The sequence below is a fragment of the Scyliorhinus torazame genome, chromosome 17, assembly GCF_047496885.1.
Source record: "Scyliorhinus torazame isolate Kashiwa2021f chromosome 17, sScyTor2.1, whole genome shotgun sequence".
NCBI classification, from domain to species: Eukaryota; Metazoa; Chordata; class Chondrichthyes; order Carcharhiniformes; family Scyliorhinidae; genus Scyliorhinus; species Scyliorhinus torazame.
Genome location: NC_092723.1, coordinates 169,665,790 through 169,683,710, shown reverse-complemented (window position 1 = coordinate 169,683,710; position 17,921 = coordinate 169,665,790). Strand labels below are relative to the sequence as shown.

General features: G+C 47.7%; 1 protein-coding gene across 5 annotated transcripts in view; it reads left to right on the top strand.

Moving 5' to 3' along the window:
* The window catches only part of cacna1ha (calcium channel, voltage-dependent, T type, alpha 1H subunit a), a 455,001-nt gene that overhangs the window by 131,261 nt on the left and 305,819 nt on the right, over window positions 1-17,921 (top strand). For all 5 annotated transcript variants that reach the window (XM_072481633.1, XM_072481630.1, XM_072481632.1 and 2 more), the window contains exon 5: window positions 10,208-10,517. In XM_072481633.1, the coding sequence (XP_072337734.1) occupies window positions 10,208-10,517 (310 nt within the window). The remainder of the gene's footprint in view (window positions 1-10,207; window positions 10,518-17,921) is intronic.

Here is a 17,921-nt window from a genome sequence, read left to right as displayed (position 1 = left end):
ACCACACTGGGAGATACAGGACAGAGGCCACAGAGCATATTGCCAACACCGATTGCGGCAGCCTCTGATATTCCAGCTGCAGGGACAGGTGGTGAGGTTAGAGGCTCCCCACATCACAGTCTGGGTGCCAGTCACTGATGCGGACACCGGTGCAGTGCAGGCTACATCACCTCGAAGGGGCAGGGGGAGGTGGGTGCACAGGTTGAGGGTGGCGCAGAAGTACAACTGAGGGTGACCATGTGATCACCTGGCATTGGATGGTCAAGGGAATCGTCATCTTGCTGATATTCTTTGTCTATGCCTCTCCTCCTGCAGAGATTTCAACTACTGCTATCTACTTGGCTGCAGCACCTGTTCTGGATGGATGATGGCAAGAATGCCAAGGCCAACCCAGGAAGGGCCCTGCAGAATGGGAGCTTCTCCAGAAGAGCATGGGCCAGGACTTGAGGCTCAGATGCTGGCCATCCACCAGGCCCAGGGGGGGTTGAAGGAGGCACCAAATTAGGCCCCGTGTATGTCGTCCGTGCCTGTCCTTCAAGGAGCTGCAAGACCACGTGTGCTGCTGACTCTAGCTCACCAGGGAGACTTTGTGCTAGATGGTGGTGCACCGGCACCATGGGGCTATGAGGAAGGCATCCATTCCCCAGTGGCCGTCAAGGTGACGGTCGCTCTGAACGTTTATGACTCTGGCTCATTCTAGGGCTTGAGCAGGGACCTGTGCTGGATATTGCAAATGTCTGCACACAAGTGAATCCATGCTGTCATGGATGCCCTATATTCCCGGGCATCGGACCACATCGCTGGCTGGTCGCAGGTCCATGGCACGCATGTATGTCGTCCTCCAAGCACTGGTTCAATATGGTGGCCCTTCAACAACAGCTTCCACTCCATGGATATGCAATTGGTGTGCGACCACCAGCTGCAGATCATGCACATCTGCACCCGATACCCAGGCAGTGTGCATGCCGCAAACATCCTGCCGCACTCATTGGTTCCCAGTACCTTCGAGGCGCTTTCTCATGTGAGGGGTTGGTTAGTGGGTGACGAGGGCTACGTGCTGAGGTAATGGCTAATGACGCCTGTGTGGAGGACACAGTCCAAGACAGAAAACCATTTCAATGATGTGCACACAGCAACTAGGAGAATCATCAGGTGGTGCATCGGCATTCTCGAGATGCACTTCTGATGCCTGGACCACTGGTGGGGTGGTCCAATATAGCATTGTGTATCTTGAGTATCGTGGTGACCTGTTGCATCCCTCATAACATCGTGCAGCAATGGGACGACATGCTGGCGGAAGAGGAAGAAAGCAGGTTTCATCTCTTTAGGATTATGTTGGTTTCCAGGAAGACCCAGGCTTGCAGCCGGAACTGGTGCGGCAGGCTGCCCAACATGTGATCCAGGGCTGCCGCATACTGGACAACCTCATCACCTCTCAATTTATCAACTAAAAGGTCTGGCCAATGGCAGCTCTGCTGCCCTATCCCATCTCTTCCACCCCCCCCCTCTACTTCAAACCCCTCCCCACACAGAATCCACCTTCCCCTGAGTCTCTCAATCCTTTCCCCTCCCTTAATCCTTCCACTCCTTCCCTCTCCCTTAGTCCTTCAGTCCATCGTCCCTCTAGCCTTCCACTCCTTCCCACTAAACCTCCTCTTCCCCTCCGAGGATCATATCAGCATCACCATAGCGAGTTGGCCCTGGGTTGGCAGTATAAGTGGGTCTTGTCCACGGGACGGAGGAGGATGATGATGACTTGCTGTGAGATGAGCTCTGCTCTCCTTATTGTCTGACAAAGTCTAACTCCTACCTTTAAGGAAACATACCACTGTCCATCCGAATGATTCCTGCACGTGTGCTGGTGATTCCTCCTCAAGGGCCCAAATATGTTTGGGGGGGTGGGGGCGAGCAAGAGACGGCAAGCGACTGGTGCTCACTCACTGGGGTTGCTGTAACACAAGCCAGGCACACACTGGTGCTCGCATGCCCTGCTACATCTCTGTGAGGGTGTAACGATGTGGGACGTTCATATACAATAGGTGCCCTACTCCTACACCTTTACCGCCACCCGGCTGCCGCACAGCACCTAGCCCCAGTCCATCCTTCACACCCATGAGGCAGAGATTAGAGAAAGATTTGACTGGTGGTGCAAATGTGTGCAAATGATGAGTATTAACCACATGTGTGCCCTTTCCCCTTACTATCTACTCTACTGCACCTGTGCCAACTTAAGTGTCATCTATCTTTCAAATATTTCGGTGCATACCGCTTCTTCTTGCTGTTACCTCAGACAGCACATCAAAAGTGGAGGCTGCCTACTGCCTGTCTCGTCCTCTGCTCTGTGATGCTTTTGGTGGGCGTCCTCTGGAGGGCCTGGGCTTGCCTGACTTTCGGGTATCACAGGTGACGAAATGTCAGCCTGTTCAGCCTGCTGCCCAGCGGATGCACCAGTGTCAGATGGGGGGGCATTCAGAAGGGCGAAGGTGTTCCAGCGCCTCCTCTGTGAGAGACATCAGCATGGACCCTACCACCTCTTCCTCACTCGAGGTAGTCACTGGCCCCCCGGGCTACTCCATGGGATGGAGTGAAGGCCAGAGTGAGCTCTGGAGGCACGATCATCACCTGGCACTGCGAATCCTGAAAGCCTGCCTCATCCGAACCATGGCTTTGTGCCCTCGGCCGTGGCACATTCAAACAGAGTGATGTCCCTCAGCGAGTGAGACATGGCCCGCCGTGCCTCTGATGTGTCCTGCTGTGTCTGTTTATGGTCCTTCCGCATCTGGTCAATGCTCTTGTGGTCCTCAGACATGACCCTTTTGTGGATGAGTCAAGCTCCTGAGCACCGCAGTAATGTCCAGTCACCCACCAGTAAGTACTTTTTATTTTAATTTTAAATTTTATTTTTTCCCCCCTTTATTCTGTCTTGGTGTTGTTGTAAAGTTAACATAAGGGTTAAGTCATGGCAGGAGATCCCAGACCCAAATCATGCTCCTCCTGTGCGATGTGGGAATTCAGGGGTCCCTGATTCCTTCACGTGCAGGAAGTGTGACCAACTGCAGCTCCTCTCAGACCACTTGATGGCTCTGAGCTGCAAGTGGAATCACTTCAGAGCATCCGTGTTGCTGAGGAAATCGTGGATAGCACGTTCAGTAAGTTGGTCACACCGCAGATGAAAATTACTGAGGAAGATAGGGAATGGGTGAAAATCAGACAGAGGAAGATTCAATTGTAAGGGGAATAGATAGGTGTTTCTGCAGTCACAAACGAGACTTCAGGATGTTATGTTGTCTACCTCGTGCAAAGGTCAAGGATGTCTTGCAGCAGCTGCAGGGCATTCTGGGTGGGAGGGTAAACAGCCAGCTGTCATAGTGCACCGGAAGCAATGTCCTAGGGAGAGTGTTTGTTAGTGCTGTTGGGAAGGTTTAAACTAATATGACAGGGGGATGGAAATTGATGCAGGAAGGGAGGGAAGTAATGTGGGGAAAGAAACAAGATGCAGTAAAGGGAAAAGTGGAAGGCAGAGAAACCAAAGACAAAAATCAAAAAGGGCTACATTACATCATAATTCTACAAGGGCAATAAATGTCAAAAAAACAAGCTTGAAGGCTTGGGCGGGATTCTCCCGAACCCCTGCGATGGCAAGAATCCGGCGTAAAAAGCGGCGTGAAGCACTCCAGCGTCGGGCCAACCGGACGTTGCGCCGAAGGGCCGGCGTGAGTTAGCGCATGTGCAGAACCGCCGGTGTGGTTCCGCGCATGCGCAGACCGGCCGGTGTATTCTAGCGCATGCGCAGGGGGGTGTCTTCTCCGCACCAGCCATGGCGGAGCCCTACAGAAGCTGGCGCAGAAGGAAGGAGTGCCCCCACGGCACAGGCCCGCCCGCAGATCAGTGAGTCCCGATCGCGGGCCAGGCCACCGTGGGGGCCCCCGGGGCAGGATCCCCCGTGCCCCCCCCCCTCCGCTCCTGAGGACCGCACCAGCCGACCTACCAGCCAGGTCCCGCCGTGTGGGACCATGTCCAATTCACGCTGGTGGGACTGGCCAGTAACTGACGGCCGCTCGACCCATCGGGGCCTGGAGAATTACCGGGGGGGCCGCTGCCAATGGCCCCCGACTGGCACAGCATAATCCTTATCCCCACCCGAGAACCGGCGCCGGAGAATACGGCAGCCGGCGTCGGAGCAACAGGGCGGGATTCACGCCGCCCCCTGGGGAATCTCCGACACGGCGGGGTGTCGGAGAATCCCGCTGCTTGTGTCTCAATGTGAGGAGCATTTGTAATAAGGTTGATGAATTAACTGCGCTGACAATCACATTAATGTATATGATGTAATTGGGATCACAGAGACATGGCTCCAGGGTGACCAAAGGTGGGAACTCAACATCCAGGGGTATTCAATATTCAGAAAGGATAGAAGGAAAGGAAAGGGAGGTGGGGTAGCGTTGCTGGCTAAAGAAGAGATTAATGCAATAGTAAAGAAGAACATTCGCCTGGATGAAGTGGAAACTGTATGGGTGGAGCTGAAAAGGCGTGAGTGTAATTTGTGTACAGACCACCAAACAGTAGTTTTGAGGTTGCAGATGGCATCAAATGGGAAGTTAGAGATGCGTGCAGTAAGGGTACAGCAGTTATTATGGGTGACTTTAATCTGCATATTGATTGGGCTAATCAAACTGGTAGCAATGCGATTTATAAGCCAGATTTAGTTTTCTCAACCAATATGTCAAGGAACCAACTCGAGAGCGTCCACCCTAGACACTGGGTATATGTTGTGTTGAATGAGAGAGGAATAATTAGCAATGTTGTAGTGCGAGATCCTTTAGTGGGCAGCACGGTAGCATTGTGGATAGCACAATTGCTTCACAGCTCCAGGGTCCGAGGTTCGATTCCGGCTTGGGTCTCTGACTGTGCGGAGTCTGTACATCCTCCCCGTGTGTGCGTGGGTTTCCTCCGGGTGCTCCGGTTTCCTCCCACAGTCCAAAGATGTGCAGGTTAGGTGGATTGGCCATGATAAATTGCCCTTAGTGTCCAAAATTGCCCTTAGTGTTGGGTGGGGTTACTGGGTTGTGGGGATAGGGTGGAGGTTTTGACATTGGGTAGGGTGCTCTTTCCAAGAGCCGGTGCAGACTCGATGGGCCGAATGGCCTCCTTCTGCACTGTAATTCTATGATAATCTATGATAATTTGGTAGAATTCTTCATTAAGACGGAGAGTGACACAGTTAAGGCTGAAACTAGGCTCCTGAACTTAAAGACAGCTAACTTTGATGGTATGAGACGTACATTGGCTAGGATAAACTGGCAAAGGATACTTAAGGGGTTGACGGTGGATAGACAATGGCAGACATTTAAAGAACACGTGGATGAACCTCCTGTACATCCATGCCTGGTCCAAGAGTAAGACGGGGAAGGTGGCTCAAGCATGGCTAATGAGGGAAATCAGGGATAGTGTGAAAGCCAAAGAGGAGGCATATAAATTGCCCAGAAAAAGCAGCAAGCCTGAACTGGGAGAAATTTAAAATTCAGCACAGGAGGACAAAGGGTTTAATTCAGAAGGGGAAAATAGAATACGAGAGTAAGCTTGCAGAAAACTTAAAAACTGACTGCAAAAGCTTCTAATGATATGTGAAGAGAAAAAGGCTGGTGAAGGCAAATGTGGGTCCCTTACAGTTAGAATCAGGTGAATTCATAATGGGCAACAAAGAGATGGCAGATCAGTTGAACAAATACTTTGGATTTGCTTTCACTAAGGAGGACACAAATAACCTTCTGGAAATACTAGGGGACAGAGGGTCTAGCATGAAGGAGCAACTGAAGGAAATCCTTAGTAGTCAGGAAATTGTATTGGGGAAATTGATGGGATTAAAACCTGATACGTCCCCAGGGCCTGATGCTCTGCATCCCAGAGTACTTAAGGAAGTGGCCCTAGAAATAATAGACACATTTTCCAGCATTCTGTAGACTCTGGAAGATTTCCAATGGTTTGGAGGTTACCTAATGTAACCCCACTTTTTAAAAAAGGTGGGGAAAATGCTGGAGTCAATTATTAAGGATGAAATAACTGAGCATTTGGAAAGCGGGGACAGGATTGGTCCAAGTCAGCATGGATTCACGAAAGGGAAATCATGTTTGGTAAAATCCTTTGGAATTTTTTGATGATATGACCAGTAGAGTGGGCAAGAGTGAAGCAGTGGATATTGTGAACTTTCAAAAGATTTTTGACAAGGTCCCACACAACCGATTAGTGAGAAAATTTAAAGGTGTTCTGAGAGTCTAGATGGGGGGCAGTGGTCGCAGATGGCCTGGCCTCGTCTGATGGGGATCCTGCAAGACAAAAGACAGGGGGAGAGATCTTCGGAAGGACTGATTTGTGGAAGAGGGGTGACTCACTGGTTGGAGGGACATATGCGTTGCATTGGACTCTCACTTTGGCGCATGCCGAACTTCATTGCTGCCACAGCTCTTTTGTCTAACTCCCCCGTGAGTTGCAGGGCCCTTTCCTCAGAGGGGTGTGGACACAAATATCTGGGATTCCCTGTCCCATTCACTGGTGATTATGGTCTGCTTTGTCCTTGGGGACACAGAAAGGACATAGTGATTTGCTGGGCTGTGGGTTTCATGGGGGGGTTTCCTGGTGTTGGGTTTTCGTGGAGGGTGGATTGTAAGGGAGATACATGACATGAATTTCTCCTGGCCGGCACTCCGAGTGGCAGCGTGCAGTTTAAGTCTCCAGACGGATAAGACTTTGCTTCCTGCAAGTCTTATGCGTGTTAATAATGTTTTTAAGACAATGGGATTATTGCTCTCTTCACCTGTTCATCCATAGTCTAATAGCCTACTGAAACTCTAGACTCACACAGACCATTTTGACAATGTTCAAGGTGTATGTGGAACTGTATGCCATCAGACGGAGTTGGAAGTAAATTAGAGCAGAAAACTGCAAACACACATTATGTTCCTCACAGCTTTTGAAATTGACTTTCTTTGAAGTAAACATTTTCTGTCACTTTTTCTATTGAATGGTATTTTCCAAAGACATCCTGCTGGGTTGCAGCACAATAACAAGTAGAGAAAATGGTGCATGCATATTTGGGCAGCACGGTAGCCTTGTGGATAGCACAATTGCTTCACAGCTCCAGGGTTCCAGGTTCGATTCCAGCTTGGGTCACTGTCTGTGCGGAGTCTGCACATCCTCCCCGTGTCTGCGTGGGTTTCCTCCGGGTGCTCCGGTTTCCTCCCACAGTCCAAAGATGTGCAGGTTAGGTGGATTGGCCATGATAAATTGCCCTTAGTGTCCAAAATTGCCCTTAGTGTTGGGTGGGGTTACTGGGTTATGGGGATAGGGTGGCGGTGTTGACCTTGGGTAGGGTGCTCTTTCCAAGAGCCGGTGCAGACTCAATGGGCCGAATGGCCTCCTTCTGCACTGTAAATTCTATGATCAACTATAATCATATTCCTAAATTATATTCTGAGCGAAATAGAAACGGTTTGTCACAAATTGCGCAACGGAACAGGAGCAAATTAAAGAAGATTTGTCCTTAGTTTGTGCTCAGTTCATTACTTAGATGCAGCGTCAGGAGGCGTGTTGCAGTTCACTTCAGGGGAAATCGTTCCAGATTTTCACCTGATTATTATCGGCAACTCCTGTGAAATTGTGTATTGTCAATAGCTTGCACCTGTTCCGTGTGAAACCATGGGCTGAATATTGTGGAGCAGATGGCTCATCCTCCTGGAAAGAAAGTCAGTGTGTGGAGCAGGTCAGCTCGACATCGCCCCATCCTGCCCCCATAATGCACTGTGGGCAGGCTAAACTAGGAGCAAATGAAACTTCCACCCCTCACTAGGCAGAAAGCCCGCTGAAAAGAGCTGCCGAAAAGTCCAATATGCCAGCAGCTCATCAGTCCTGGTAACACCAATAGCACATTAAGGAACAATGAACCCCGAAATGGGTAAGTCTGGGGTTTTAATGAAGGAGAGTTTGGGCGGGTAAGGAAGAGAGACATGGAGGGGTTTGGATGATGGGTTTAAGGCTGCAAATGGGTAGGAGGAAAGGGAAGGCTCTATCTTAAGGGAGTCACCTCCCAATCCGCATAAGACAGCCCCCGAAGATAGAACCACTTCCTTCCTGCCCTTTGGAGAATTTATTTTTAAAATTTTGGCTGCCCACTCCCGCCCGACTAAACCACGCCAAGCATTTATGGCATGGACAATGTATTATCAGGGCTTGGTAACAATCCAATTGACTCAATCTAAATATGGCGGGTGGGCTGCTGATTTTGGTGCCTTGTATTATGGAGGTGAGCTCGGGGATGGATGTGGAAGATGGTTAGGTGGGGACTTGCCCTATTTTATGTGCACCCCCACCGTAGCAGGGGGCACATAAAATGTGCAGCCCCATGGCCCAGCAAGGAGTGAATGCCTTCAGGAGGGAAAATTGCCGATCACAAAATAAAACATTCATAGACACAAACAACTGAGTAGGAAAATTTTTAAAAACATTATTGAACACTTTATTTCACTGAACAGTTATAAGATCGAAACTAAATGTGACGGTATTCTAAATGGAAATTTATATTGGGGCTGGTTACCTTCCCAAGACCTGTAATAAATTGGAGATCAGATTGAGCTATAAATCAAAGCGATTTCCAGGTGCCTATGGGACCTGAAAACCTGGTACATTGAGAGGGGATAGGAGTTTTTTCATCCTCTTAAAGGAAATATTTGCAGGGCTATGGGGAAAGAGAAGGAGAGTGCTACTAATCAGGATCTCCTTTTGGATTCTACCATTGTACTTTGGTGTCTTAACAATGACGGTGGATCACCCTTTTTCATCATCTCCTGTTAGTTGCCTATACTTCTTCCAATACAGCTGATCTTAAGTCTCTTGCCATAGGTCTTGCCATTTGGTCTTAGGCCTTGCTCGTTTTCCTGGCAGTCCCTTCGCCATCACTCACCTCACCATATTTCCTCCCCCTCTCTCTCTCTCTACTTTCTTCAATGCTTCCACAATCCTCATTCATTCCCGATATTGTCCTTTTTCATCACTATAATAAAGCTCCTTTTTTAGGACTTCTAATATTTTTATCCAGTATGGAATGGATGCCAGGCAGTAGCACAATGATGATATGTAATTTCTCGGAAAATAGCATCAAATTGAAAAAGCCTTGTTTAGGGAAGTCCAGAACCAAGTCTCACGTGGGAAATATAAAATGCACACTGGTTCTCAAGAGCTGCTGTCTTCCAAAATATGGAATATATATTTTAATCTAGAACAATTCAGCCTTATTGTGTAAATCAGGTTATTCCAGGCCTAACAATGGATCCAAGCTGTAATTTCTTTCCCAAACACATAATAATAACAATCTTTATTAGTGTCACAGGTAGGCTTACATTAACACTGCAATGAAGTTCCTGTGAAAATCCCCTAATCGCCACACTACGGTTCCTGTTCGGGTACACAGAGGGAGAATTCAGAATGTCCAATTCACCTAACAGCACGTCTTTCGGGACTTGTGGGAGGAAACCGGAGCACCCGGAGGCAACCCACGCAGAAACGGGGAGAATACGGAGACCCGGCATAGACAGTGACCCAAGCCGGGAATTGAACTTGGAACCCTGCTGCTGTGTACTAACAGTGCTAACTAACCACTGTGCTACCGTGCCACCTACGCCTCCAGCACTTTGAAGTGACAAAGGCATCAGGTACCTGTGAACACCTGTAAGCCCCAAATGATTTGAGCATTTATCATTGTCCCTTCATTGTCACTGGGTTACAATCCTGAAATTCCCTACTGAAAAATACTGTGGGGACACCTTCACCATTAAAACTCCATGGTTCAAGAAGGAAGCCTTACCAGAATCTACTCAAGGTCAACTAGAGATAGATAATAAATGCTCGCCTTGCGAATGCTGTCCAGATCCTGAAAAATAATGAAAGAAATCTTCAGCAGTTGTGCTAATAATTTTTTGTTTCGCGAAAAAGTCAGTTTGTAAAAAATTGAATTTTTCTTGAAAGGCGAATTAATATTTACTTGCAAGACTGAGCATTTACTTTATGATGTATATTTTACCAATAAGCGATGTGATCATTGATTGTTGTGCTTTGTGAATTACGACCTTCCGATCTTGATTAAACCTTTATAATATAGTGTGAATAATCAATTGAAGAGAATTAACACTGACTAATGCCCTCTCATTTTATTTCTTAGGTATTACAATGTTTCTTTACCTCTATATTACCAGATTGATGGTGATGAGACTCCATTTATTTGCTCACTACCACGGGACAATGGCATGCAGAAATGTCAGGACCTTCCATATTTGAAAGAAAACGGAGCTGAATGTTTTCTTACCTTAGATTCTTATAACCATCCAAGATATAACCTGGAAATGAACAACACAAGTGGCTGCATAAACTGGAATCAATATTACAATGTGTGCAGAACCGGGGAAATAAACCCACATAAGGGTGCCATTAATTTTGATAATATAGGATATGCCTGGATTGCTATTTTTCAGGTAAGGTTCCAAAGCATTAATATTTATTTTTTGTTTCGTTTTTTCCAGCATTATATATAAAGTTGCTCCAATTCCAATTTAATTCAGTGCCTTTGAGCTATCCATTTGACTAATTTATATAATTTAAGGATGTCTTTGCAAATCACTATCGTTGTGATGAAAAAAGAAAGCAATTAATACTTCCAGTAGGGGTGTGAATAATTCTGTTTAAATAGATCAAAAACAAATTTAGCTATTGTTGAGATGTTGCTTCTGTATTTCTGTCCTTGAGGTTATTCATGTGACTGAAAATGAAATGAAAATCGCTTATTGTCACAAGTAGGCTTCTATGAAGTTACTGTGAAAAGCCCCTAGTCGCCACATTCCGGCGCCTGTTCGGGGAGGCTGGTTTGGAAATTGAACCGTGCTGCTGGCCTGCTTGGTCTGCTTTAAAAGCCAGCGATTTAGCCCAGTGTGCTAAACCAGCCCCTAATGCCTTGACTGACACAAATACTGTGAATTACTCTGGGATGCATGCTGTCAGGCCTAGGGTCTTTGGTCCCATTGATTTTCCAGTACTTTTTCTCTAGTGATTGTGATTGTTTTAAGTTCCTCCCTTTTGCCTCTTAATTTTCTAATATTCTGAGGATATTTTCTGTGTCTCCGACAATGAAGACAGATACAGAAAAACTTATTCAAAACCTCTGCCATTTCCTTGTTTGCCACTTTTGATGCTCCAGTCTCACTCTCTTAAGGGACCAATGCTTGATTTGCTAAACTCTCCCTTATTCTATACTCATAGAAGCTTTTATTCTCTGTTTTTGTGTTCCTTTCTAATTTTCTGTTGTACTCCAATTTCTCCCTCTTCGTTATTTTTTACTCATCCTCTTCTAAAATTTTCTCGAATCTTTGCAGCTTGCATATCTTTTCTTTCAATTTGATACCATCCTTAAACTTAGTTAGCCACAGATGGTGCTTTCTTCTTTCTTTCTCAGTGTAATACGTATGCCTATTGAGAGTTATGAAATACCTCCTTAAATGTCTCCAACTGCTTCTCTACTGTCTTACCTTTTACTTTATTTTCCCATTCCACTTTAGCCAACTCTGTCTTCACACCCTTGAAGTTGCCTTTATTTAAGTTTTTTAATATATATATTTTTATTCAGCATTTTCAATTTTATAAGTAACAAAAGCAATAACAGATAAGAACAGACATTGCCCCTCCCCCTCCCCCTAACAGCTAACAACGACCAGCTCTTTAAAGTACAAAATAAACAGCTACCATCTTTGGTAGAACCCTTCAATTGCACCTCTCATGGTGTACTTCACTTTATCGACATACAAAAACTCAATAAGATCCCCCAGCCATACCAAAGTATTGGGTGGAAAAGCTGACCTCCAATCCATCTGCACCCGCCTTCGAGCAATCAGCAAGACAAAGGCCAGAACATCAGTTCCTGCCCCAGTCTGCAGCTCCAACAGGTCCAAACCCCAAATATGGACCTGAGGAGCAAGGCTTCAGTTCAATTTGTAGGATCGCCGACATGGTGCCAAAGAAGGAGCCCCAGAACCCCGCGAGCTTTGGACATGACCAGAATATGTGTGCATGGTTAACTGAGTCCCTCCCACAACACTCGCGCTCATCCTCCATACCAACAAATAACCTGCTCATCCTGAATTTGGTCAAAAGGGCCCTATGCACTGCCGTCAACTATATAAGCCTTAACCTTGCACATGTTGATGGTGTGTTCACCCTACACAAATGTCACACCACACATCCTCCTCCAGCTTGGACCCCAGCACCTTTCCCACGTGGCCTTAACCCCTTTCAAGGATAATAATAATCTTTATTAGTGTCACAAGTAGCTTACATCAACATTGCAATGAAGTTCCTGTGAAAATCCCCTAGTCACCACACTACAGTGCCTGTTCGGGTACACTGCGGGAGAATTCAGCATGTCCAATTCACCAACAAACACATCTTTCAGGACTTGTGGGAGGAAACTGGAGCACCCGGAGGAAACCCACACAGATATGGGGAGAATGTGCAGACTCTGCACAGACAGTCACCCAACCCAGAAGCAAACCGGGGTCTCTGGCACTGTGAAGCAATTGTGCTAACCACTGTGCTACCGCAATACCCAAATAATAAGTTTACAGCAAGCCAGCTAGAAAACTGCCTCCTCCACTATAAGCCTCTCTTTATTTAGACCCTAATTTCGGATCCAAAATTTTCACCCCTCAAATTGCTTGTGAAATTCTATCATGTTATGAGCACTCTTACCTAGGGGATCTTTACTATGGGGTCGCTAATTAACCCTATCTCATCACACAATACCAGGTCTAAAATGCTCCCTGGTTGATTCCAGAATGTATTGATCTAAAAAGCGGTCTTGAATACATCCTGTGAACTTGTCCCTCAGGCTACTTTTTACAATTTGATTTGTCCAATCTGTATGAAGATTAAAATCTCCATAATTATTGCAGGAACCTTCGTCCAAGTCCGCATTACTTCTTGATTTATACTCAGTCCTACAATTTAATTACTCTTAGTGGGCATAGAAACTACTACAATTAGTGATTTTTTTCCTTTGTTATTTCTTGGCTGGAATCCTCCAGTCATTGGAATTCTCTTTTCTTGCTGACAGAGCACCCCCTCCCATGGGTTTCCTGGCAGTGTGGGGTGGCTTCAATGGGAAATCCCATTGACAAGCGATGGGTAGAGAGAATCCCACCACTAGCGAATGGCACGCTGCGAGAAACATGCAGCTGGGGTACCGAAGAATCCCACCCATTATCGCCACCCAAACTGATTATTTTTAATGCTCCAAACCACAATCATTTCTCAATACTGCACTGATCTTTCTTAGCAGCGCAACCCCCATCTCCGTTACCTTCCAAAAAGTGAAATATCCTTGAATAATCAGGTCCCAGCCATGGTCACTTTGCAATCGTGATTCTATAATGACTATCATATATTAATTTATTTCTATTTGTCCTATCAATTCATACTATGAATGCTGTGTACATTCAGATAAAGAGTCTTTAATTCTGTCCTTTTGCCATTTTCACTATTTTGACCTTATTTGCTGATGGAGCAGCAGAATTGTATTCAACCTCATGGCCCATCATATCCCCCACTCTACTATTTCCACCAAGCCAGAGGATCAACCCTGGTTTAATCAAGAGTGCAGGAGAGCATGCCAGGAGCAACATCAGGCATATCAAAAAATGAGGTGCCAACCTAGTGAAGCTACAAACAGCATAAGCAGCAAGTAATAGACAGAGCTAAGCGATTTCACAACGAACGCATCAGATCTAAGCTCAGTAGTCCTGTCACATCCAGTCGTGAATGGTGGTGGACAATTAAACTCACTGGAGAAGGAGGCTCCACAAATATCCCCATCCTCAATGATGGAGAAGCCCAGCACATATGTACAAAAGACAAGGCTGAGGCATTTGCCACAATCTTCAGTTAGAAGTGCCGAGTGGATGATCCATCTTGGTTTCCTCTGAAGTTCCCCGGCATCACCGATATCAATGTTCAGCCAATATGATTCACTCCACGTGATATCACCAAACGGCTGAAGGCACTGGATACTGCAAAGGCTATGGGCCCTGACAATCGCTCAGCAATAGTACTTGTACTCCAGAACTGGCCGCACCCCTAGCCAAGCTGTTTCAGTACAGCTACAATACTGCCATCCACACAGCAATGTGGGAAATTGCCAAGGTGTGTCCTGTGCGCAAGAAACAGGACAAATCCAACCCAGCCAATTATGGTCCTATCAGTCTACTTTCCAACATCAGCAAAATGCTATCAACAGTGCTATCAAGCGGCACTTACTCAGCAATAACCTGTTCATGGATGCTCAGTTTGGGTTCCGCCAGGATCACTCAGCTCCTGACCTCATTGCAGCCTTGGTTCAAACATGGACAAAAGAGCTGAATGTCAGAGGTGAGGTGAGAGTGACTACCCTTGACATCAAGGTAGCATTTGGCCGAGTATGGCATCAAGGAGCCCTAGCTAAACTGGAGTCAATGGAAATCAGAGGGGAAACTCTACATTGGTTGGAGTCATGTCTGGAACAAAGAAAGATGATTGTGGTGGTTGGACGTCAATCATCTCAGCTCCAGGCCATCACTGCAGGAGTTCCTCAGGATAGTATCCTCGGACCAACTGTCTTCAGCTACTCCATCAATGACCCCCCTTCCATTCTAAGGTCATCCTCAGGATAGTATCCTCGGACCAACTGTCTTCAGCTACTCCATCAATGACCCCCCTTCCATTATAAGGTCAGAAGTGGGGATGTTTGCAGGTAACTGCACACACATGTTCAGCACCATTCGCGACTCCTCAGATAATGAAGCAGTCAATGGTCAAATGCAGCAAGACCTGGAAATATCCAGGCTTGGGCTGACATGTGGCAAGTTACATTCATGTCACACAAGTGACAGGCAATGACTATCGCCCCTCGAGATTCAATGGCATTACAATTGCTGAATACCCCACAATCAACATCCTGGAGGTTACCATTGATCAGAAACTGAACTGGACAAGCCATATTAATATCGTGCCTACCAGGGCAGGTCAAAGGCTAGGAATCCTACGGCAAGTAACTCACCTCCTGACCCTCGCCCCCCGCAAAAGCCTGTACCAGCTACAAGGCACAAGTCAGGAGTGTAATGGAATGATCTTGCCTGGATGAGTGGAGCTCCAACAACAAAAGAAACTCAACACCATCCAGGACAAAGCAGCCCACATGATTGCTCCCCCTTCCACAAATTTTCAAACCCTCCACCACCGACGAACAGTGGAGGCCGTGTGTACCATCTACAAGATGCACTGCAGTAACTCACCAAGGTCACTGCCATAACTCACCAATTCCTTAGACAGCACCTTTTAAAAAAATTTAGAGTACCCAATTCATTTTTTCCAATTAAGGGGCAATTTGGCCTGGCCAATCCACCTACCCTGCAGATCTCTGGGTTGTGGGGGTGAAACCCACGCAGACACGGGGAGAATGTGCAAGCTCCACATGGACAGTGACCCAGAGCCGGGATCGAACCTGGGACCTCGGCGCTGTGAGGCAGCAATGCTATCCACTGCGCCACCGTGCTGCCCCACACCACCCCTTCTAAAGGACAACTAGGGATGGGCATAAATGCAGGCCCAACCAGTGACGCCAACGCCACATCCTGTAAATACATTTTAAAAAGAAATCTTACATCTGTTTGCTCTGTGTCTTCCTGCCACGTTCTGGTGACTATTACCCCTAACTCTACCCTGCTATATTGCCATGCCCATTCTCTTTAAATTACCACATTCCCTCTCTAGCGATCCCCCTCCCACTATTTTATTTTAATACCCTCTCTATCGCCCTGTATGATTCACTAGAACATGGTTCAGGTGAAGACCGTCCCAATGGCACAGCCCTCACTTACCCGAGTACTGGTGCCAGTGTCCTACAAATCAAATCCCCTTTCTCCCACACAAATCACCAAAAATGTCTAAGTGTCATTTTAGGTGGGTTTGGCGAGGTGTTTCTCGCCGGCTTTTTGGATGAGACCCACACCACTTTCAACCACCCTTTTTTGAGCCTTCCGGATGGTTTCTTCTAGTCAAGCCCGCACTTTGAGCGCAATCTAACTTCTAACTAATGAAAAATAATGTCCGTTCTGGGCAGGATTAGCGTCTGGAACGACCCTGCTATCTAGCGGCACTCTGGTTTTTATTTGTGGTCTGGCGTCGCACTCAGCATAATTTCCTGCACTGAGGAGCTCCAGCAAGTGGAGCACCTTCATACAGAAAGCGATCTCTCAATCCCCCCAATGCAACCCCAGGATCCCCCCCAATTCCCCAACTCGCCAGGAGGTAATCGAGTCCCATCTCGCACGGGGAAGGGCCCAAACCTGGCATGGGCAGAATGCCAGCTTGGCATCTTGGCACTACCAGCCTTGCAGCCTTGCAGTATCACCTGGGCATCCTGGCAGTGCTGTCCAGGCACTGTAGTGCCAGGGTGCCAGCCTACCTAGAGGCTGACCACTCAGGGGACTCCGATCGCCTGGGAGGCCTCCCCAAGTACTGTTCCGCCTGGTCTCCGTTTGTTAGGGACCAGTAATGAACGGAGCCCGGCTGGGGTCTCCTCAGCGAGGCTGGTAGTGCCGAGTGACCGTTAGATCCGGCACAAACACGACTAAGTGGGTTCTTAAACCCATTTAGCCGTGCGCGATCGTGACTTCTCACAGGTGACCGTTAGATCCGGCGCAAGCATGGCTAAGTGGGTTCTTAAACCCACTTAACCATGCAAGATCGCGACGTCTCATGAGATCTAACCATAACATCCATCAAGAATCACAGGGGAGGCTTCTCCCGGGATATATCGGTCATGTCGCACCCCAGTTCAGGTGGGGTGCAGCTGGTAGATTGCGCCCTTAGAAATGTTCTCGTCACTGGGGAGCTGAAATCACTGGCAAGAGCAGTTCCTCAGAGATGTGGCTGCCATTTTGAAAGAGTGTCTGGATCTCTAAGTGAATTTGAGGGTTCCCCACACCCTCCACCTGTGAGCATTGTCACCCCCTGCACACATGGGCATTACCCCACACCTCCCCAAGCGAGGATATGCTGCTTTGGGGTTACCGAGGGGCCCCATCTTTTCAGGCTTCCATACCCCTTCCAGCACCCCCTCCCCTTTCAGGATCCTCAGCATTAACCCCTCCAACCTTTATGAAGCTCCTTCACATCTGCCCTTCACCCCCATCCCCCCTTTCATGGGCATGGCCTGACTCAAGCCCAAACCGTTAGCAGTACCACTCAGGCGCAGCCTCACAAGCAGCCTGGCAGTGCCACCCAGGCACCTTGGCACTCAGGCTGGCAATGCCAAGGTGCCCGGGTGCGTGAGTGAGAACCAGGGGCCATCCTTCCCTGTCCCCGACCACCCAGGGGTCTCCAATGGCTTGGAGAGCCCCAGCTGCCATTATGCCTGGTCCACATTTGTGTGAATCAGCACTAAACGGGTCTGGTCAAGACCTTGCTAGAGAGGCCGTTAGTATCCGAGTGCCGGGAGAATATGGCAAATGCATATTTAAATGAGCCGAATTGTTCATTTAAATATGCTGATCTGGATCTCGCTCAGCGAGCCTCTCTCGAGATCTATGGCTGGCACGGTAGCACAGTGGTTAGCACTGTTGCTTCACGGCGCCAGGGTCCCAGGTTCGATTCCCACTTGGGTCGCTGTCTGTGCGGAGTCGGCACGTTCTCCCCGTGTCTGCGTGGGTTTCCTCCGAGTACTCCCGTTTCCTCCCACAAGTCCCGAAATAGGTGAATTGGACATGCTAAATTTTCCGTCTGTGTACCCGAACAGGTGTGACGACTAGGGGACTTTCACAGGAACGTCAGTGCCTACTTTGACAATAATAATAAAG